General features: G+C 32.7%; 2 protein-coding genes across 2 annotated transcripts; one reads left to right on the forward strand and one right to left on the reverse strand.

Moving 5' to 3' along the window:
• Positions 1–7,714: 7,714 nt before the first annotated feature.
• On the reverse strand, positions 7,715–18,999 carry LOC125051193 (transcriptional protein SWT1). The gene is made up of 12 exons (XM_047651397.1): positions 18,769–18,999; positions 18,552–18,696; positions 17,649–18,343; positions 17,147–17,273; positions 15,051–15,209; positions 14,630–14,733; positions 13,760–13,942; positions 12,748–12,934; positions 10,860–11,070; positions 10,207–10,344; positions 9,406–9,549; positions 7,715–8,148 (listed from the first exon to the last, which is right to left on the reverse strand). The coding sequence occupies exons 1-12, from the start codon at positions 18,895–18,897 to the stop codon at positions 8,067–8,069; spliced, it is 2,304 nt and encodes a 767-aa protein (XP_047507353.1). The 5' UTR covers positions 18,898–18,999; the 3' UTR covers positions 7,715–8,066.
• A 1,815-nt stretch (positions 19,000–20,814) lies between these two features.
• Positions 20,815–22,605, forward strand: LOC125050896 (acylglycerol kinase, mitochondrial). Its single transcript, XM_047650964.1, has 3 exons — positions 20,815–21,106; positions 21,218–21,516; positions 21,747–22,605. The coding sequence occupies exons 1-3, from the start codon at positions 20,997–20,999 to the stop codon at positions 22,586–22,588; spliced, it is 1,251 nt and encodes a 416-aa protein (XP_047506920.1). The 5' UTR covers positions 20,815–20,996; the 3' UTR covers positions 22,589–22,605.
• The last annotated feature ends 289 nt before the right edge of the window (positions 22,606–22,894 follow it).

A 22,894-nucleotide genomic window follows, 5' to 3' on the forward strand; every position in this document is an offset into this window, starting at 1 on the left:
CTATTCATATGATATGATACTGGAGTAACTTTATTAAAGTAAATTATATGAGGACGCTGGGGTATACTATTAGTATACTTTTTTGACGATCATAAGTGTACATTGTTACCTATATGAATAAATGAGTTTTGACTTTTTATGATGACTATCGACTTTTTAACAGTATCTCTTATGATTTTTATAATTAATGATCTCTGCGCTGTGATAATACCAAAAATATATGCCTTTTTAGCAATGAGACTCACTCATTTCTACATTTAATCACGTATAAACATATGAATATTTGATTTTATGTTAAAGGAAAATGTGGTAAATTAAACTATTTAAAATTATTTTAATTAATAGATTATATTATTAATTGAAAATGCATTTCAAATGTATTTCTTGTACTTTATGTAACAATATATAAACTATCTATTCAAGGTTGTTACCGTATTTTTAATTTCATTTTAAACTACATAAAGATAATGGAACTAAAAGCGACGGTATAAAGAGTAAATGTAATATAAATGTAAATATAAAATATAGAGTCATTTCTATATATATATTATATTATATTAATATTTTTCATTAATAATTTCGTGTAAGATATGCACAGTCTTTGTGTTAATGAATCCTATACAAGGCATCTAATAGAAATTCCATTCTAAAAATGGCTCGTTGTATCGCTTCTCACTGCATAACAATTCAATTTAAAAATATAGTTAAACGAGATTTTGGATATTACTAAAGAAAATACGTAAGATAAACTATGGTCGATAGTAGACACAAAACCCTGTCACAAATAAATAATGTAAACCATACCTACTGTTTATTATGTAAGAGTATATTTTTATTACAATGTAAAGAAAGTTGGTCTAGCCTTATCTTTTCAAAAACTTTGCGCAACGCGGGGAGCACTGAAACAGGTCTGAGGTTTGACGGATCAGACTCACAGACTCACTACCTAACTTGAACAATAGTGTAATCTTACTTAATTTCATTTAGTCCGGAAAGACTCCACAATCGATACATCTGTTAAAAATATAGACAAATCAAAGCTTATTACATCAATAACGGAATTTAAAATGACTGTTGACATACCCCATATATCTTTACTCTTTTTTTTAATTAAGCTTAAAAGCTTTAACGATGTCATTACAAGTTATATGTTTAAACTGAAATTTAATATAACATTTAGGTGCACCTTTTTCGAGTAATGAGATCGCAGCAGCAGGTAAATAGGAGGATGGTGGTGACTGTGGTGGACCAGTGCCCGACTTGTACATCACAACTTCTTACAGAATGGCAAACAATGATGAAGAAGTTTAACAACTATAAATAAATAAAATAAAATAAAAATAAAAATAGCCTTTATTCGAGTAGGTACAATAACCATAAGTCCATGTCTTTTAACTTTTACACTTGTACTCGACCTCCGATGGAGTGAAGGCCTCCTCCAGATTCTTCCACTTATCCCTATTTGATGCGACAATTTTCATATTTTTTCCCGCTATCCCTTTTATATCATCTTCCCAAGTTTTCGGTGGGCATTCTCTCTTTCTTCTTCCCACTGGGCCCTTCCAAGTAAGGGTATTTTTGACCCATCTGCCATCACAAATGCGGCCAATGTGACCGGCCCATTTCCATTTTAGCCTTTTTGTATAAGTTACAACATCTTTTATTTTTGTACGACTTCGTATCACCTTGTTTTTTATTTTGTCTTTAAGCTTCAATTGAAGAATGGAGCGCTCCATAGTTTAACAACTAAGACTGGTCAATTGCTCTTCCCCATAGCTTCTCCATGGCAACGCGCGAACTCACACTTCACGACAGACCTACCACGCAAAGCTACAAGAATTATAGCTGGAAGCTTTCTGTCACCTATCGTACTCACCGGTCCCCAACGAATTTCTGCCTTTTTTTTGTAAAATTCAATAATCAACAAATTTCTCCCATCCAGCAGACTTCACAGTAAAGGACCGAGAAATTTGGACCGGTACTTTATTTATTAGTAATCTTATAGCTAAAACATATCCATAATCCATATTATAAAAGAAAACAAGTAGTCCACACACAAAGCCAAAACAGATTACGTTAATAAACAAAATATATGAATCAGAAAACATAAGTACATTAATAGACATAAAGAAAACTGAAATTAAAGCCTTAAAAATGCAACAATTTTTACGTAATATTTTAAAGAAAATTCTAAATTGTTACTGCTAAATAAAATCAAGATCTTCCCGCTTCTTCAAATATTTTCTTACATCCTCTTTGGTAAGGTGGAAAATATCACATGTTCATATTTAGTGTCATATTTAGCTGAAACCCGAAACATTGGCGATTCACATGCATCAACTACACCGTTTAATTAACTAGATATTTACTCATCGTAAACATAATTTACGGTATCATCTACGCAGAAATGTTGTTGATGTAAAATATCTTTCAATACAAGTGAATTGTGGCTTCGATTTTATTAGTGGCGCTGCTGGTTGTGTCCTAGCTGTCTGATCCACATTATCTAAGTCTGTTCTATTAATAATCTGACGACTATGCCCTTATAACAAAAGTAAATTGTTTATACTGTGGATAAAGCCTTCTCCGACGTTCGGTAGGATCGTTGACCAGTCTAAGCAAAGAAAATAACAAGAAAGGAAAGGCTGGGAAGATGCAATCTTTTTTGGAGGAAGAAAGATTTTAGAAGACATTAATGATTATGAACGAATCGGTTTTGGAAACCGTGCCGATGGCTGGCCATGCGTCATGCTCGTGAACGGGTGCTGCTTGTCGTACTGGAATTCGTGTATGCGGTGATGTTGGTTATTTTGACTATGTGTTTTCGTGTTATTCCCACGAGAATGTAAGTGCGTGCTCCTATTTCACCATGCTGATAGAGGACAAATCTTTGTTTTTAATTTATGTTATTATTATTAACTAGCTGACCTGGCTAACTTCGTTCCGCCCTACAACCTTATAATATCGTTGTTACTTTAATTTAACATATTTTAGGATTTCATTAATGTTAAGTATTACATTAATACAACTTTTTTGCAAATACAGAAATGTTTTATTGCTTGCCATTGTGAAAGAAGAATGGTAGTTTTACACATTAGGCATATTCTCTCTAGCGTCAATATGGCGATACTGCATGTTAAGCACTTTCTGATTTCCAACATCTTTTGATCAGGATCAAAGCATGGTTATGCATTTCCTCATTCACCTCAAGATCGGAATTTCTTGAACTGACACGAATTCGACGTAAAATGATGCGTAGTTTTGTCAACAGATGGCACCATATGGTTTTTGCATTCGTAAAATTAATTAATTAATTAATTGTTATTCGATAACTTATCCGATATTTTATTGCTTATTCTGCTATTCGGGACGGAAACAAATCCAACAAATCAAAAACCATGGCAATCGGTCCAGCCGTTCTCGAGTTATAAGTGTTGTAACAAACACGACTTTCTTTTATATATATAGATTACTTAAAATGTCACATAGGACATGGTGTAATGGTTGCAGCTCCTTACAAACATTTTGTAAAACAAAAAAATCGCGATTAAAAAGTGGCGGAGAGTTTATTGCCAGTTCTTCTCTCCCGTTCTACGCCCTTGATTTGAGAACTGGCAGTAAATGTAAAATTAGAAGCATTAATATGTATTTCTTTACTGACATGTCATAAGTGTACATAATGTTACCTATGTGATTAAATGATTTTTTACTTTTACCCTCAATGTTGAAGCGACCTCAGTTTAAAGGATGTGTAGAGAATGACACGTACCTAAATAACTATAAGAAATAATAAGCACAACCTTGACATACATACAAAACTTACTTAAAAAAATTATGAATAAAAGACCTTGTGTCGAGGTAACGGACGATAACAAATCAAGTGAAAAAGCTAATATAGACGTTATCTTAACGAGCCATAAGATCAAAGTACCAACAAAGCTATTCGACAACATTTGTGTTTTAACAATTTTGACTAACCTTCGGTGAATTTAGAAGATTATACTTATATCTCTCCATAATGTCTAATCGATTTATTTTTTATTTCCCTACACTTAACTTGCTGGAAAACAAAGACAGCGCCTTGTTCTGATTATCCAAAAAAAATCCATTCCTTAGCAGTTTGTAACAAGCAAAATGGATCGTATATGTTTGGATCTGGGTTCTCGTTCCACATTATAATGAAATTGATGCATGTTGTGAATTGTGCTCGTATTTCAATAGAATATTGACAACAGTAATTAATTTATTAAATATGCTAATTGTAAATGTGTGAAGTGTATGCAACTAGAAAGTTAGTTCTAGATTCTCTAAGTGTCTTAATTGTCAAGATGCACTTCTCCATCATTTATAGATGATGGAGGGGAAGAAAAAGCCGTGATTGCCACGCCAGTAACGGCTGGTTATTCTGGTTGAACTGGCTGAGCTGTTCTCAACCTCTGGAGGTCCACCCAATAATACGCTGCTGGCTGCTGCCATACTACGGCAGCACTTATTTAATGGCGTGCTTATTCGCCATGTCGTAGAACGTGGGCAGACGTAGAAATGTTTAGAGGATCGCCCCTACTGTCATGATGTTGATTTCTCCATCTAATTCTCCGCAACGTTAAATAATAATAAAACCAAAATGAAATTCTTGCCACATACGTTTAATGCCATCAATCTTACATCTATAATATAAACATATTTACAATTATTAGTTACAAAAGATCACAGAGAGTTGAATTTATAAGTGAAATACTTTATAACTTCAAGAAGGTATTGAAGGTTAATAAAAAAAATTGTAAATATTTACTAACATTACACTAAATTACATCAGAGCTGGTACTAAAGCTGGCTTTATATCAAAACTTTCATATTTGCGTAAAAAGTTACGCAAAACTGGTGCGTACGCGCACGAAAATACATCTCAGTAAGATTTACATAGATAACTAAGTTCATATAATCTGTGGAATGCATGTTAACTTAAATCTTAACAACAAGAAAACGCATTAATTAGAATCTATAAATACATAATAAATAACAAACACGATCATTGCTACCCATCATTTTTTTTTAAATATAACAGGGGGCAAACGGGGTCCCCCCCGTTTGGCTCATCCGATGTTAAGATATACCGCCGCCCATAGACACTTACATTGCCAGAGGGCTCTCAAGTGCCTTGCCGGCCTTTTAAGAATTGGTACGATCTTGAAGGACCCTAAGTCGAATTGGTTCGGGATTACATCGGTGGGGAGCTGGTTCCAAAACTGGCCTTGAAAAACGCCCGGTTGTGAAATGACGGATATCGAGATTTTGCTCGTAACGAGACGCACATAAACTCGGAGGTGGGGGTTTTGGGCAAAACAATAATTGTTTATAAGCGCACAGAAGCAATTAAATAAATATAACAATGAAACAGTTACACTTTGGTACAATGTTCATCATTATTTTGCCAGGAACCAATCCACAAAATTCTTGCTTAAATAAAACATAAAGAAAAAACTTAACTTGAATTATTCATCTTTGTTAAAAAAGAGGGTAGTTTTAAAACGACATCACTTTTGTTGTTGTGACGTCACTATTTTTAATTATTTTTTTTAATTTAATTATTTAAATTTTAAAGGAGAAACCGATGCAAAGTGACATCACAGCAGCGACGGGTCTTGGACACCAAGAATTATTACATAAACTAGATAAAACACAATATCTAGATCCCAAAGCCAAAACTAATTCCCTAACATTTAGAAACTAAATTCGTTCCATTATACATATATACCATACCATACTATATAGCGACACTAGTGACAGTTGTAATGTGGAAAGAAACGTTTTTTTTATATGGAGTTTGACTGTCAATTGTCATTCTGTGAAGTAGTCTACTCTGTGACAAAAATGGTCAAAAATCAGTGATTTAGTTACAACAGAATAAAACATTAAATGACTATACATATGTATGTCTGTGCACGTACGATATATTGTCAAAACTGTTTCGGTAGAGTTGATAAAAAAGAAATAAAGTACAATTTCAACAATAAACTCAAAATGGGATTGAGACATTATGAACGCCATAAATGATTGCAAAAATTGTGATCTCAACCCTTATGAAGTAATTGCGTCTTTATTCTTTTGCATTAAGATGTATTTCACAATGCACAAAAAAAATATCTTGAACCTACGGTAATGGGAGTTCTATGGAATCGAAAAGTATTTGTAAAATAAACTTCTGTGGCAGAACGCAGATTATATAAATGCTTCAAATATTTCTTTACTCTTAAATGTGAATTTATAGTGTAAACCCTCTTTTATACATACGCAGAATTGTGCATTGTAAAACCATAGACGATATTTCGTTCGAATGTGATTGGTCAACCGCATCTGTAGTCCAACTAGTCTATCGTTTGTGATTTACAATCTCACCTCTACGATAATCAACTGTCAGTTTCGTTTCCCATATTTAACTAACGGATAATTATTCATATTGTTTAGGGGATGAGAAAATATACACAATACTAGGTATTTGATTTGTAAATGAGTCCAATTGCAGTTTTGACTAGTACTCTTTTATCTCTTTTCATAGTAGCTTAAACACAATGTCACAGAAAGAGACAAAAGAATAACAGATTGCCTAGATTCGTTAATTAAATACAAGAACATAAAATACTATTTACTTATAATCTACCGATTTAATCAGAACAAATAAATATTCAGTCTTGTGAAGATTTATGAAATTCCTTTCATGTTTAATCAGCGATGTGTGTTCTGAATGGTCTAACTATGAAGACGTAAAAGGCCGACATATCTTAGATCCAATAAATCATACCAGGCGCAGAAGGCTGATCGCTGACTTGTTATTAAAGATTTAAAAAACAGATACAAAATGTATCTAGACCTTTTTACGACAGGAGAGCAAACGGGCAGGATTATTCTTCTGATGTTAAGTGATACCACCGCCCATAGCATTGAGAGTGTCCATACTCTCAATGCCAGAGGGTTCGCAAGTGCGTGGCCGGCATTTTAACACCTTTACAGACCTTGATTAAAAAAAAAATATGATTCATACATAACGCGAGCGTAGCATAAATAAAAATACACTTTCAAACAATTTTAATAAAAAATTAAATTCTCTAAATCAAATAATTGTAAAACAGTAAATTAAAAACTCAAAATATCAGTGTATTTTCATTTATATTAATTTAACTAAAAACAATTATTAATTGGCTTTTCTATAAAGTTATCAAAATTTTGTAGTAAAAATTTCCGTTAACATATTTTTAATTACACCTAAAATTAAACCAACAAAAAGGAATCTCATCTTCAAATAAATAAAGCGTTATAACCGCTCTTTACAAATTCTAGACTAGAGTAACGTCGCAGGCAAAAGTCATTTTATTATTATTTAGGTATTCAGCAGACACCGTGACACTAAGAGCGCGGCTATAAGATGCGGTAACGGTGCGGTGCGGCGCGGAGCGGTGCCGCAACGTCATCCAACATACAAATTACTATAGCATGTCACACGCCGCGTCGCTCCGCACCGTTACCGCAACGTGTGACCGCGCTCTAATAGAATATAAAAAAAATCTGTGGCGCTACAACCTTTTTAGGTCTGGGCTTCAGATTTTTGAATTTGATTCATAATAATTTGTCTATCTAATAGGCAAGTAGGTGATCAGCCTCCTGTGCCTTTTTGGGTCTCACACGCCGTCGACTTTTTGGTCGGTGGCAAGGCGGTTTCCTCACGATTTTTCCTTCACCGTTCGAGCGATTGTAAAATGCGAATATAGAAAGAAAGTCAATTGGTGCAGAGCCGGGAATCGAACCCAGGGATGAGAATCGCATGCTGAAACCACTAGACCTACTCTGCTCTAATAAAATATAAACCTTTGTTACATTTCTTTATTTTTATGCCCTTTAACTGATTTTGAAAATTTAAAAGATACATTGATTAACCAATATCCGTGAAATTCTGGTAACAACTTTTTAAAGGTTAAAAAATACAGGTTAAGTCAAAATATTTCAGACAATTTTTTTAATATATCGCGAAAAAAAATAATAAAACCACTCGTGTCTGCGACTGTACTAAATAATCAATGCGACAATTTTTCCTTACAAACTATAAGAAGCTCACTTAACTGCGAGAATTTGCTTGACGCCTCCTGAAGCATGTTTCTGAAATTATTTCTTTATTATTCAATTAATTAAAATAATTAATTCAATCAACTAATAATTATAGGGAAAATAATTAATAAATTTATTTATTATATTTTTGTACTAAGAATAAAATAAATAATGGTTGTTTCTATATTATTATTTTTATGTCGCATGAATCTTGGCTTAAAACATTTGCCAACAGTATTCACCTAGAATACACTTACTCATACCTATAACCGGTTTGATGAAACTTGAGACTTGATAGGACTTTTAGTTTGATAAATTTGTGGACATACATACACCACTTAATGTGAAGCCTAGTATTATTCGATTCCTAGAATATCACACACAGTTTTGAAGTCGGTTTAATTTTTATAAATTATTTATTAGCATTATACAAACATGTAATGTCTATTATTAAGGAGGCAAAGGGCGGCTTCATCGCTAAAGCGATCCCTTCCGGGCAACTCTAGTAAGGAAAAATAAATACAAAAGATGTATATAGTAGTAAATACCAATGTGGACTTATACAATTACCAACTAACATCTAAAAAAAAGGGTGCATGTACTTATGTAAGTAATGTACATATGTAAGTTATACTTCTTTGGCATTATTAAAAATAGTTTTTGATTGCATGCAAATAATTAATTACAATTAAATAATCAAAGACTGGAAAAGGAGACTATAATAGTCAATAAAGTTCAGTTTACATTTGAAAAATTAAATAACAAAATATGTAATATTATTCTCTTACATTGAGTGTAACATAAATTGTATTATTATTCGAATGTTGTTTTTAAATTATGTCCAATGCCGTAGCATCTTCCGTGGACAACTTCATTCTATTATTTTGTGTCACGGTGCGCGCGCATCGTAAAATTTCATTCTCATCAATTTTTCATAACGCGCCTAAAGAAGTATAACTTCAAAAATATGTAATATTTTGTACTGTTTGTTAATAAATTTCGAACCATTTCAATGTATTTTATTTCTTTGTCAATTATTACTGCAAAAATATCTAACATCAATGTTGTGCTTTCGATTATGACATCGATGTCAATATCGATGTTTTTCTAACATCGATCATCCCTAGTGCAGACATCCCGTACTTATTTATATATTCACTATTTATGTTTTAGGGTACATCTGTAGGGATATGTAGGTTGTTGTTAGGTTCTTAGGTTTAACCCTCTCATATATTTAGTACAGACACTCCTGACATTTATTACATATAAACAGTACAATAATAATGCAACATAGTAATGAATGAATACCTGTATTTATTGCAGAATATCCTTAGTTGATTCCTGGATACAGTTTTGTCTAAACTCAGCGTATTTAAAGACTCGCTCAACGACTTCTCGAGTTCGCTCAACGCGTCCTCTTTCATGTTAATACTTTCTTCTGCAGATAATACACTAAAATATACAAAAATAAAATAAAATTATTCATAAGCTTATGAATAAATATATATTGAGCTTTATTTATTTAGTATTACTTATATTTGATTTTTTTTAATTAATTAAATTGAATACTACTACTACTTCACTTAAAAAAATATATGCAGAATTGGACAGATGTTTAGCTATCCCTTTGGCCTTAGTTAAGTGAGATGCGGCCTATAATTGAAGGAGCCTGTTGCCCGATTAAATTAACCCATATTTAACTATCTAGGGAAGATGGAAGGAAGCAAGGAGTTCCACTCCTTTGCTGTTTTTATAAGGAACGACGAACCAAATATGTTCGTTATTTCGATATAGTCGAAAACACACGTAACTAACGTAACAACACGTAAATATATGTACTTGCGTGTTGTTCCCACGAAAATGTAAGTGCACGAATTGCTTTAATTATCAGTATAAAAGTACTATCATTTATGTGGTAGAATACAATATTAATTTCTTGCGCTATCGTATACAAACATGACAATTTAAATTACATTAAATACGCCGCGCCAGCTGTCTACTCTCCATCCGTCTTACGAATTTTCGATCAGGTCACGTGACAAGAGTTTAACATGCAAAAAAGTGTACAACGCCGCTAAAACAGTTTTCACTTCAAAAATATTATCTTACCGTTGTATATCTCTTGCAATGGCGTTAATATTTGTTGAAAATATATTCCACTTATCGCTAAGTGATTGCAGACATTCATTTTCCGGCATTTTGTCCTCTAAATTGTGAGCGATGTCGGCCGACGTCGCTAGCTTCGCACTAAAACATTGTCATATTTAAAAAAATAGTAGTTATGCACGATACCATAATAAACATTGCTTCGAATTAATGCAATTGAGAGGATCTTTTATTTATTCGTCTCGTCATTAAGAGTATTATTGGCTACGCCCACACTCAATCTGTTTTTCTCTTTCTATTTCAGGTTAATAACGGTAAACATCGCCAGAAAACCGGCATAATAGGCACAGATTTTAGAACAGGGAGCAAACGGGTAGCAGGCTCATCTGATGTTTAGGAACATTGGCGCTCATGGACACTCAATGCCAGAGAGCTGGCGAGTGCGTTATCGGCTGTTTAAGAGTTGGCGCGCTCTTTTCTTGAAGGAGCCTAAGTCGTATTGGTATTTCCGAATGTTTTTTTATTAATATCCCCGATAGTTCATTTATTTATTTTTTTAACGTAATACATATTTTATAATTCTTTTTCCGCCAAGTAAAATAAATACGAATATTTCTTTAACAAATTTGACAAGACACAATAAATTTTCAACTCACCAATAACTAGAGCAAACAGTCCATAGACACTCGAAAGTGTCGACAACAGAGTCAGTGTTGTCTTCCGTCTCGCTCGCACAGTCGCGCGACAATTGCTCCACGCAGGTTTTAGCCAATTCCATGTATTCAGGTATTATCTGACATCGCTTAGCGATATCTAGACACAATTCTTTGAACGTTGAAACTTCAGATTGGGTAATTGTTTTTGCGTCTGAAAATATAATTATTTCTTATAAGTGAAATTTTTTTTACGTATTTCAATACGAATTTCAATAAGTAATCTTATCTCTACTGACATATTGGGATTTTTTTTTAATGAAAAGAGGGCACACTAGCATGAGGCTCATCTATGGACACTCTCAATGCCAGATGGCTCGCGATTGCGTTGCCGGCATTTTGAGGAATATAATATTAGTGTTATAGAGGATCAAAAGTAATTAAATATATCTTAGATTATGCCCTAAAACAGAAGTAGCGGTGGGCGGGGCATATAGCAGCATGCACAGATAAAAGGTAGCCTTTAAAGACAACTATATAGAAAGAAGAGAAGAAGAAGAAGAGGGCACCCAAGAGGTGGATAAAAGAAAGTGGATATATAAGCAGGAAGCGAATGAAAAAATAAAGCCATGGATCGAGATATTTGGATAAAGCTGGAAGGCCTTTGAAGGGGTTCTGGTCAATGGTACTGAAGGTAGGATATCGATTAACAATAAAAAGAAAATGAATATAACAAATCTAGAGCAGCGTTGGCCTAGTGGCTTCAGCGTGCCACTCTCATCCCGGAGGTCGTAGAACCATCGCTGTGCACCAATGGACAAAAAGGTTGATGTGTTTCTTGTGTTTCTCTTCAAGAGTAAAGATGTTTAATTTTTTAACTTATACTTTACGATGCGCGCGCCCACCTACACCCGCACACCGTCACAAAAAACCGTCACCCTGAATATCTGATCAAACGTCGGTAAAACAGTCTGGGCCGCTAGTTGGCGCTTGCTCTGTTTTATCGACATTGCATTGTCTGTCATGGCGTAGTGTTTTTCAGAGTGGTGTCTATTTAAACCAAAACCAAATTCCAATATGATAAAAAACATAGTGTTTATTGTAAAATATCATGATTAGACCATATTATATCGTTTCGATTAGAAGTGACCATTAAAATGGACAAGAAAAATGCATTCGAAGATGGAAACGTCCCTCTAAAGTGCTCGAACAAAATTATTTATATTAAATACTAGCTGACCTGGCTAACTTCGTTCCGCCCTCCCTACAACCTTATAATATCGTTGTTACTTTAATTTAACTTATTATAGGATTTCATTAATGTTAAGTATTAAATTAATACAACTTTTTTGCAAGTACAGAAATGTTTTATTGCTTGCCATTGCGAAAGAAGAATGGCAGTTTTACACATTAGGCATCTTCTCTTTAGCGTCAATATGGCGATACTGCATGTTAAGCACTTTCTGATATCCAACATCTTTTGTTCAGGATCAAAGCATGGTTATGCATCTCCTCATTCACCTCAAGATCGGAATTTCTTGAACTGACACGAATTCGACGTAAAATGATGCGTAGTTTTGTCAACAGATGGCACCATATGGTTTTTGCATTCGTAAAATTAATTAATTTATTTATTGTTATTCGATAGCTTATCCGATATTTTATTGCTTATTCTGCTATTCGGGACGGAAACAAATCCAACAAATCAAAAACCATGGCAATCGGTCCAGCCGTTCTCGAGTTATAAGTGTTGTAACAAACACGACTTTCTTTTATATATATAGATTATTATTATAACTAATGTATAGTTAAGAGTAAGTACACACACGTTTTATTAATTAATATTAAATAATAACCAAACAATATTAATACAAAAGTATTTATCACTTACTCTTGTTCTGCAAAGTCGAAAGCGTGTTTTTCAGATCAGTAATAAGGGGTTCGATTCTCGGAAAGACTTCATTAAATACAGCAATCCAATGTTTGAGGAGACATTGGAGAACATCGTCTAATGTCCATGGAGGCGCTTTTATTATCACATATTGCCACAGATTGTCATATTTCGCTCGCATTTCGCTCTAAAAATATTAACCTATTACTAATATGGGTAAGTGGTTAATTATTTATTAATGACCTTAAATAGAAATGACGTCAAATTGTAAATTTAAGCTGTAATGGAGCTTCGATGTTTGTATTTAAATATATAATTGCGCTTAGTATTTGTTTGATTATGAATACAATAAATAAATAAATGCATTATGAAATCAGTTAGCCTGAACCCTCTCTTTCTATCATAGCGTCAACGTGATTTGTTAGAAAGAGACAGACTTAAAAATTTGATTTATTTTCTATGTAAAGTGTATTGGTATCATGACTAGGTTACGGCTAGATAGATAGGTAGAGGCAAATAATAATTTACTAAAAAATTGTGAACAAAATGACACTTAAATAATCTATTTCTGTTAAACGCGATGAAAATTACGTTTGACTTGAAGAAATTTTTTAGTTACTATTTTATTAACACCTATCGAATCGTAATACATAAAAAAACGGAACACAGATTAAAAATCCTGTTATAATAATAAAAATAATAATTGTATTGTGAAAAAAAGATACTAGATAGCTACTACAACACTAGCTCCTAGTGTTCGTTGTTTATGAAGCGAGAACGCGAGCGAGAACTCTTAACAACAGTGATGTATCAGAACTTGTGTGTGTGTGTGTGTGTTATAAGAACGATGAAACAGACCTTTTAACGTAATACGATATAAAAAAGCGAATTCATAACAGTGCAATTGCACAGTTTTAACAATGCTCCTCTCTCATTTCATCACAGAGTAAACACAATTTGACAGAAAGAGACGGAAGATTTATACAGACTTATATGCACGAAGTGCTCATACCTCTAATATATTAGCCAGTAGCGGGTACACAATCTCACTGGCATGAACAAAACTCGCATACAACTCATCTGAGGCCGGCTGAGGTTTGTTCTCCAACATATCCTTTAGCGAATCAATTTCTATATATTCAACTGAATTTATATCCGCCTTATTGCATAGGTTTTTATCGTTTGATATGAGAAGCTGAAATATTAAGGTATAATCTGAAATATTTTAACCAGAAATAAAACTTAAACTTCACAGGTTCCATACCATTTTATAAATGTTTTATAATGTGTAGTCTGTGAGGGTACAGAACCCTCATATTCATGAGGGTCACTGCTATGCTAGATTACTTTTTTTATGACAACACGTTCATTACAGTATAGGGAGCGTTCAAGTATTACGTAACGAATTTGGGGGGGGTACTTTTGTAAAACGTTACGATGCGGGGTGGGGATTGAATTACGCATTATTGTTAATATTATTTTCGACTTTCCAGTACTTTACACCACATAATGGTAACTTTTAGGTATAAAGAGTCACCAGGTGGTCACGCAACGTTTTACTATACTTGGGTACAGAAAAACGTTACGGCGCGTTTTATGGGGGGGGATCAATAATCTCCAAAATTTGCGTGACGTAATACTTGACCGCTCCCTATAGAAAATACATATAATGTAAATACAAAAATTTTTTTAATAAATGAACATAATATCAAATGTCATGGTAGGTCTTTTTGCACAGACTTTAGTACTAGCATAAACCAAAGACTATTTTGTATTCAATAGAGAAAATCAATAGACTAATGAAATTAATTTAGAAATAAATTCAATACTAACAGAACAAAAGCCTATGTTAATTTAGTTGTTAGTGTATTACAAAACTCACCACATTTTTATTACGTTCCACTTGCTGTAAGGCACAGTTTAATATTTCGTCATCGGGCATTTCACATGGATAAATATGGCAATTCGCATCTCTAAGTGATTGACCTGTAACATAGGTTTACATACCTTTGTTACAGTACATACATATGCTACACATATGTAAATAATAAAAAAAATATGTAAATCATTTATTATTTCAATTTTCTATTTCAGCTGACAACGGAAATTTTATTAGAGGTTTTGTTATCAAAATATTTAAGTGCTAGTAAATACATTAAAGTTAAAAAAATATATTATTAAAAGTAATTAATGTTTTTAAATAAGTTATGTAATTTGTTTCTTAACTATTTATAAAAAAATTATTTAAACTAATATTAACTGGTGCTAATCTAAATATGTAGATATATGTGATTTTATTTTACCTTTGATCCTAGTATTAACTGGCAGGGACTTATACAAGTAATCCATGGCTGCTCTCGCTCGTTTGGACAAAGAACTGTTACCATTATTATTATCCTTTAGACGATCTAACTCATTTATCACCCGCCAAGGAACCAATAGATTTGGCTGTTCACTGTAACCTAGAATTTTGTTATTTATTATACATACATAAATTTATTATTAATACTCTTAAGTTAATTGTTTATCAAACTTTGTTAATATAAATTTAGTAATATTTTACATTTAGTTAAATTTCGTGTTAATTATTAAGTACATTATTTTAATTTAATATTTTTTTTTACATTAAAAAAAAACATTAAATTATATTATTGTACTTCATATAAATTCAAGATGCATTGTAATTAGGGCATCGAAACTCGGTTCAATTTTGAAAACCCGGGTTTTCGGGTCTAAGAGTAATCAAAACCGGGTAGACCGGTTTTTTCGAGCATTTCGGTCTTTTTATTGATTTTTTAAAAAAATGCACTAATCTGCGTTTATATATCGATTTCCTACAATGAATACAAAATATAAAGGATGAGGAAGAATTTAAATAAATGAAACAGTACTTTATAAATTACAAAAACAGTTTTAATGTTTAAAAAAGTGATAAAATTTATTTTTTTCTTCAGAATATCTTAAAACTTAGTAAGTAATCTAGTCTTTTTTAAACCACAGACTTGCAGAGATTAGTTTAAACATTAAATGAATTATTTTGGTAACATTCACTTATTGTATTATAAGCTAATACCAATAAATTCTTCATAAGACATTTTTGTAGTATCACAATTAATTTTAATATTAATAAAGCTCTTCTTCGCATTAACAATTAAGTAACGAATAATTCTAGTCTTCTATTCTACTATAATTGAAATTGCAGTCGTTTGCTTAATAATTAGGTCTTTATATAATTAACTAAAATACTAAGTAAAAAGTAGTTATGCATTTGACACATTATTTAAACAACATAGCTAAGACATAACCTCTGACAATCTGACCACTTTAGAAAAAAAGAGAAGAACGCTCTCGCTGTCGCGTACCGCCATTCTCGAAGAGTGCTATTTCTACCCTCACAGTAGAAAGCTAATCGTCTGATGGACAAGCTGATCCAGTTTCAGGAGCATTATCATCAGTAGCAACAGCTTGACTTAACTGTGTGTTCAGTTCCTCTTCATTTGTCGAAGTAGACAACTGAATGTCAATTTCTCGCAGGTCTTGGTCTGGCGCTGGTAAATTTTCAAGATGTATATTTTGTTTTTTGGTTGTGCGTCTAATCAGATTAACAATTTCGTTTAGCATTTCATTACCTGTAGGCCGATAAAAACAGTTTTATCTTCATTTTGAATGTTCTCAAAATATTTACCCGGATTTGTCAAGTACTGTAGTGTTGCTTGAGTTAGTATTTTTTTGGCGTATCGTTTGTTCGATGCAATTGCCATTTTGTTACTTAGTGGTGTCTTCATTTCATCCATTTACTTCAATGCAAATTTTAGGGAAACATCAGCTGTAAGTAATGTTGCATCGCGTCGACATAGCGCCTCGACGACAGTTTTAATAACATCCAATATTTTTTGGATCTCATCTTTATTTCTCCAGTCATCATGAGTAAATACAATATCTGTTTTTAAATCAATTAAAGCTTTTAATTAAAAAAAATTATCACCTGCAACACCCCGCACAACGCGCGACGAGCTTCGCTACACCCTCACCTCTCCACTGCTCCACACTTCATTCTATGAATCACGTCTTGAGACAGACGCGCGGAACGCGAATTTAACTTGCAAGGCTTGTTTTATTGGTAGGAACGTAGCAACCAAGCTACTTTTTACGTTTTAAATAATAATTTATCAAAGCGTCTTTTTATTCAATTTACTTATTATTGCATTCGAGGTGAATAAATAGCAATAACAAAAGTATTAAAAAAACCCGAAAAACCCGAGTTTTAAAAATTAAACCCGGGTTTTTTTGAAAGTCTCAGAACCGGGAAAACCCGGGTTTTTTCGGTCCGGGTAAACCCGGGCTCGATGCCCTAATTGTAATAGCTATATCGTTTTATACATATTAATATAATACAGACCTCTCAAGTGTGAATTTAGTACATTTTTAATTATATCCAAATGATGTATAAATATATTTGTGTCAACAACAAGTACAATATCTTTATCATTTTTGTCCCTCTGTGGATTTATCTGTATCTCTTTGGGCTAAAATAAAAAAAGTTATTCGTCAAAAATATAAAGAAATCTTTCAAAAATGGTTTACCAGTCATTAGGCATAGATTATCACATATTAATAATTTTGCTAATAATTTCTGCATTGTGACACAAATAAAGTTGTTTACAAAGAAAAAAATTCAAACTTTTGCATATATTGTCTGCTTAATATTTGATTGCCTTCAATTCACTAGTATTTAATATCTAAAAGTAGGCAGGTTCAAGAGTAAAATTAACTAACTAGGAAAGAGAACTTTTAGAAAATAAAATAAACATATACTTTTACCCTAAAAAACCATTAGGGGAATTTTAATTTTATGCTGATATAGCAGGTAAAGTAAAAAGTTCTATTGTTAAAATACCTACCTCCCGAAAATCCTCAACTTCCATTGCTTCAGAATTGGAACTTTCTAACGCTCTGCTATTTAATGAGGTACTTGTTTCTATTTCCTTTGAAACAGAGTTTGAATCTTTTGGAGTATTTATTTTGTAACCTAATTTTAATTTGATAGCAGATACTAATTTACTTGCTTCTGAAAACTGTGGTGGTGTTGCCGGGTGCTTAGAAAATGGATATTCTGGTGTTTGATTACAAATGCCCTTCTCAATATCAGCAAATGTATCTTTCTGCTTGTCATTATTACAAAATTTCTCAGGTAACTGTGCTTTCATAGAAGATATTATTTTATTTGCTGTGAAAAACTGGGATGTTGAAGGAATAGAGTGTATGTTGTCATGGGTTGGCGATTGGTTTGCCTTATCATTAGGGCTTTTATCTGTGGCTTTTGAAGGATCATTTGAGCTTCTTCTTTTCAGAGAGTGAGCACTTTCTTCTTCCAGAACTTCTTTATGTAGCTTTGCATTCAGATTTTCAAGTCTTGTGCTTGCTATATTTTTAGCCAATCTTTTCTTACCTTTTTTGTTTTGGTATGATGTTGAGGGCTGATGTTTGTTGTGTGTTGATTTTAAGGGAGTCTTAGGAGTATGTGTACTTTGGTCATTTTCACGTCTATGAGTCTCTTTCTTTTGCACAGAATAATATTTTTTACGGTCTAATTGTTCTAAAAACAAATGTAAATGTTCACTATTCATTAATACACCAAATCCTATTTTTTTACCTATGCAACTAAATTAAGAAAGATATTTAATGTTTTACCTACTTGAATTCCCTGACTTAGGAATTCAGCTGAATATTTATGATTTTCTTTAATTCGACAACAAAATAATCGTAAATGTATAAATAAAATAAAGCAAAGAAATATTTTTTACCTGGCCTTTGCTTTTTATTAGCTGAAGACCCTTCAATGCCATCACTTTTTCTTTTGTTCCCTCTTCGTACAACTTCGTCAGATCGATTTATTTCCAATTTTTGATGATCTCTTTTTCCCACTTTTTTATCTTTATGATCTGTTGGCTATTAACTCGTAGACATTAATTTTTAGAAAATCCTGCAGTGAAACCCAAAAAAAGTATTAGGAAAACATACCTGTGGTTGCGTCCATAGGGATTTTCCCGTTTTTTTGTTGAAATAGTACTTTCTTCCTGGATTAGACTTGGAAGTACATAAAACCCAACCATCTGGCAGCTTTTCCTCGTCAGGTTTTTTAGAACTCATGGCGAGAAAGTAGAAAACTATTTCAATTTCCTATAATTTATTTGGGTTTCTTGTTTGTTAAAATTGACAATTTAATTTCGTTGTAACAATTGTTTTGACTTTTGACTTTGATAATTATCGTAATTATCAGTCACAATTTGTTAATTGTCAAATGGCTGTGTGTCAGTATAGTTCTACCGGAATCTGATGGCAAATAGGGAAATAAAAATTTGTTGTGGGCAATACTAGAGAAATTGGATTAAATGAACTTGATACTATTTCATTTTTATTTATCTTTAGTATTAATGAACCTGAAGTATATTATTAGTTATTTGTATGAAGAATGTTGTTAGACATCGGGTTCTTAAGATACGAAAATATGTCATGAAAAATAAATCAGTCGTAAATTAATTTATGTACTAATTTATTACATATCATTTCAATCATACAAATAACTTAAAACCTCATTCAGAACTAGAAAACGATTCCAAGAACTCCACTTGTTCTCCACATTTCTCGTTCTTCATCAAATGATGAAGATAAAGAGGTGTTTATTTAAAATCGCTCTTCCAGCATTTCAATTATTATATCTTGCTTGATGAAATCGTCTTCAATTTTCTTTACATGTTCACAGCATTTTCAAAAATCCTCTGCACTAATTTGTGAGAAAGCTTCTTTTGTTAATATTAATTGTATGTCACTTGCAGGTATATTTACTAACCTCAGAGATAATATATTTTGTCTAACCTCAGAGATTCTCTTCCTTCACTGACATAAATATCATGTAGAAGAAATTGTAACAGTTTCATTACTGTTGGAATTTCTTTATTCCTAGTCCACTGTAAATTGAAACTATTCAACTTGATTTTCTTCTTCACTTTTTACCAGGCGCGGAAAATACACCATCATTCGATGTGCTCTCAGCCGATACGATTCGCCGTATAGTAGTACCTACTGGAAAGTGGAAACCCCTATAAAGAAGTCACAATAAGGTACCGAAGAAAAATATAAAATAAACTAAAATTACCAAAACCACTCTGTCCAACTTACCGGTCAAATCTACCACGCGCTTTAAAATTAAAGATTGAGTTTGATTTAATCCTTCTTCTTCCGTTATTTTACAATAAACGTTGAAAACAATATTTCTCGCTTGAGATCAAAGTGGTTTTCGACATTTTCAAATTTAAACACAACAAATTTCAAGAAGATAAAATTTCAGCAGCGGTTGACTGATCTCGTACTTTGAGATGACACTTGACATTGTTATATGAAAATCTCTATTTTTGTTTTATGCATTGAGATTCTCATTTCTGGTAGACCTATACCAGAATACCTTTATATGAGTACTGACCATAGAGAAATAATATATACTTAATACTGGGGGGGGAGACTGACTAAGGGTATGTTCCGATATACACTGCGACCACTGTACAGAGTACCGTCAATTTAGTATACTGTGAAACCGTTTCTCTATAGCCAGCTATACTGGTTACAATTTAAAACGGAACGCAGTCCAGTATACTAGTCAGCTTCGTTTTTCGACACAGTTTTCAAATGAGTGCATCAAAGTTTTTCAATTCAACAAGAAAAACTATTATTGGAGTATTATCGCATTAAAAAAATCTATATTAATATTAACTGTCAATTGAATTAATACTACAAAGAAAGTAAGTTAGAATTTTAAATGTTTGTTATTAAACTGTAAGTTATATCAGCCGTTAGGCATTCAAGTGGTTTTGATTGATCACGTGATCAAAGCACTGCGAGTACCTTACCTCGAAAACGCCAGTGCTCGCAGTAGAAGTATAGCGGGGATTTGTGACGTCATATATTTCCTAGGACGCTGCGGCTGTATACTGCAGTCCATAGCGGAACAAATTTTTGAACAGTGGGAGCACTATACAGTACTCGCAGTGTATATCGGAACATACCCTAACTGAATGTCTAAATAGCCGGAACTATTCAGCTGTTGAATATTCTTAAGACAGATTTTCGTGTGGATTTTCATCATTTGGTTTTCTTCAATAACAACCTCGACATTATAAATATTAAATTGTATTAATGTACAATGGTAATATTAAACAATAAATAAACTAAAATAACCAGTTAAACCTCTTACAATGGAAAAAGCTTTGAAGATCGTTAAGACACTAAGAAATAATTGGAAAAAGTCTGTTTTTGGTGCAATTTTAGTGTATTATGGTGCTGCAACTGCAAAAGAAAAATACGAGTAAGTATTTAACTAAAAAATTATCGCAACTGTTCCACGTAGTTACATATACGCTCTACCGTGATTTTCGTTAGAAGTATACAATATTAATATCGACTAATTAACTTACAGGATTAATATATTAATGCGAGCAGCATGCAAGGAAGCAGTGAAGTATGGTGATGCCATGATTGAATATGATAGAAACCCAACACTAATAACAGTTGTTCTTAACCCAGTTGCTAATAAGAGAAAAGCTAAAAAAGACTTTGAAAAGTATTGTGAGCCAATACTTCATCTTGCTGGTTTACAAGTGGATGTGAAAGTAACAACTTCTGAGGGCCATGCTAAGGAAATTGTTGAGAACTTAAAGGGTACTGAGGCTATTATTGTAGCAGGGGGAGATGGCACACTTTCAGAAACTGTAACAGGTAACATTTATTTAAGCGTAAATTAATAAATAGGACTGTGAACTAAGGAAATCTTGGGAGTTTAAAGAAAGAAGTGTAATTTTAAAATGATGATGCATGTAGTAGTACTTTAAATATAATCTGTTATTATTTAACTGCCAAAAAGTAAACCTATTCTTTATCCACTTTTGTACATCTGAAATAACTTAAAAATAATAAACACTTAACTCTGACATTTGTAATATTTTTAGGACTGCTACGCCGAAATGATGATGCTAACCGCTTTCCTCTTGGTATTTTACCTTTGGGATCAACTAATAGCCTTGGCAATACATTGTTTCCTGGAGGCAAAGGTGTTGAAAGGGTCAAGCAACTCATTGAAGCTTGTATGGCAATAGTTCAAGGACAGACAGTTTTAAAGGATGCTATGAAAATTGAGCCTTTAGCAAATGAGGAAGAAACTCCAAGTAGGCCAATTTATGCCATGACGTCAATAGACTGGGGAGCATTTAGGGATATCCGAGCAAAGAGAGATAAATATTGGTTGTATGGTCCGTTACGTGAATATGCATCTTACATTTTCAATGGTTACAAGGATTCTATTACATGGATTTGCAATGGAGTTATAACATACACTCCTCCATGTGCCGGGTGTAGTAATTGTATAACAAAAAAACCTGAATTGAAAAGAAAGTGGTCTTTCTTTATGCCAAGCACCCAAGCCACTACCGATACTGATAAATTAAAAATTTTAAACCCCGAATGTGCATCAACACACGAACTGTGCTTTAAGACAAGTGAAATGAAAATAAGCCCAAAGCTTAGTGGGGGTATACCAGCTCTACGTGTAGAATTGGGAAGAAATAAATATTCATATACAGAGTTTGTTTCTGAAGGATGGCGGAGGATTAAAGGTGATAGTAAAATTGAAGAAGTTATACAAGCACGAACAATACTTTTGCAACCACAAAGTACAAAACCAGATGAGGTGTTTGAGATAGACAAAGAAGAATTTGATGTTAAGCCTATGAAAGTGACTATATTACCAAATATGATTAAACTGTTTTGTAAAAGTGAAAAATTTGATAAATAAAATTGTTTGTTGTTAATTTTTTTAATTTAAATCCTGCTTACTAGCACGAAAACGATTGTAAAACAAAATGACATAAATGTTGCTAAGCAGAATTTATGTGAAAAATCTATAAACAAAATTAGATTTTGAGAGTAGGTTATATAGACATTTAAAAAAAAAAGTACTCTAAATTGTTTCTTATTGGCTTAAATAGGTTTTGCACACATAATTCCTACTAATGCATTGCAAACCTACGAAATGACTATATTAAACCAAAACCATATGTTATGAAGTAGTTAAAAAAATATTAGGCTGTTTTTATCCTGG

Source organism: Pieris napi, chromosome 7 (genome assembly GCF_905475465.1).
Source record: "Pieris napi chromosome 7, ilPieNapi1.2, whole genome shotgun sequence".
Taxonomy (NCBI): domain Eukaryota; kingdom Metazoa; phylum Arthropoda; class Insecta; order Lepidoptera; family Pieridae; genus Pieris; species Pieris napi.

Excerpts from the sequence above, each read along its gene's own strand:
- LOC125051193 (XM_047651397.1), bottom strand. The coding sequence starts at position 18,897 with ATGAGTTCTAAAAAACCTGACGAGGAAAAGCTGCCAGATGGTTGGGTT. Across the intron at positions 11,071-12,747 it reads TTCGACTTTGCAGAACAAGA|ACGCAAAAACAATTACCCAA; the intron begins GTAAGTGATAAA and ends TTATATTTTCAG. Across the intron at positions 8,149-9,405 it reads ATATTCTGCAATAAATACAG|AAACATGCTTCAGGAGGCGT; the intron begins GTATTCATTCAT and ends AAATAATTTCAG.
- LOC125050896 (XM_047650964.1), top strand. The coding sequence starts at position 20,997 with ATGGAAAAAGCTTTGAAGATCGTTAAGACACTAAGAAATAATTGGAAA. Across the intron at positions 21,107-21,217 it reads ACTGCAAAAGAAAAATACGA|GATTAATATATTAATGCGAG; the intron begins GTAAGTATTTAA and ends ATTAACTTACAG. Across the intron at positions 21,517-21,746 it reads ACTTTCAGAAACTGTAACAG|GACTGCTACGCCGAAATGAT; the intron begins GTAACATTTATT and ends TAATATTTTTAG.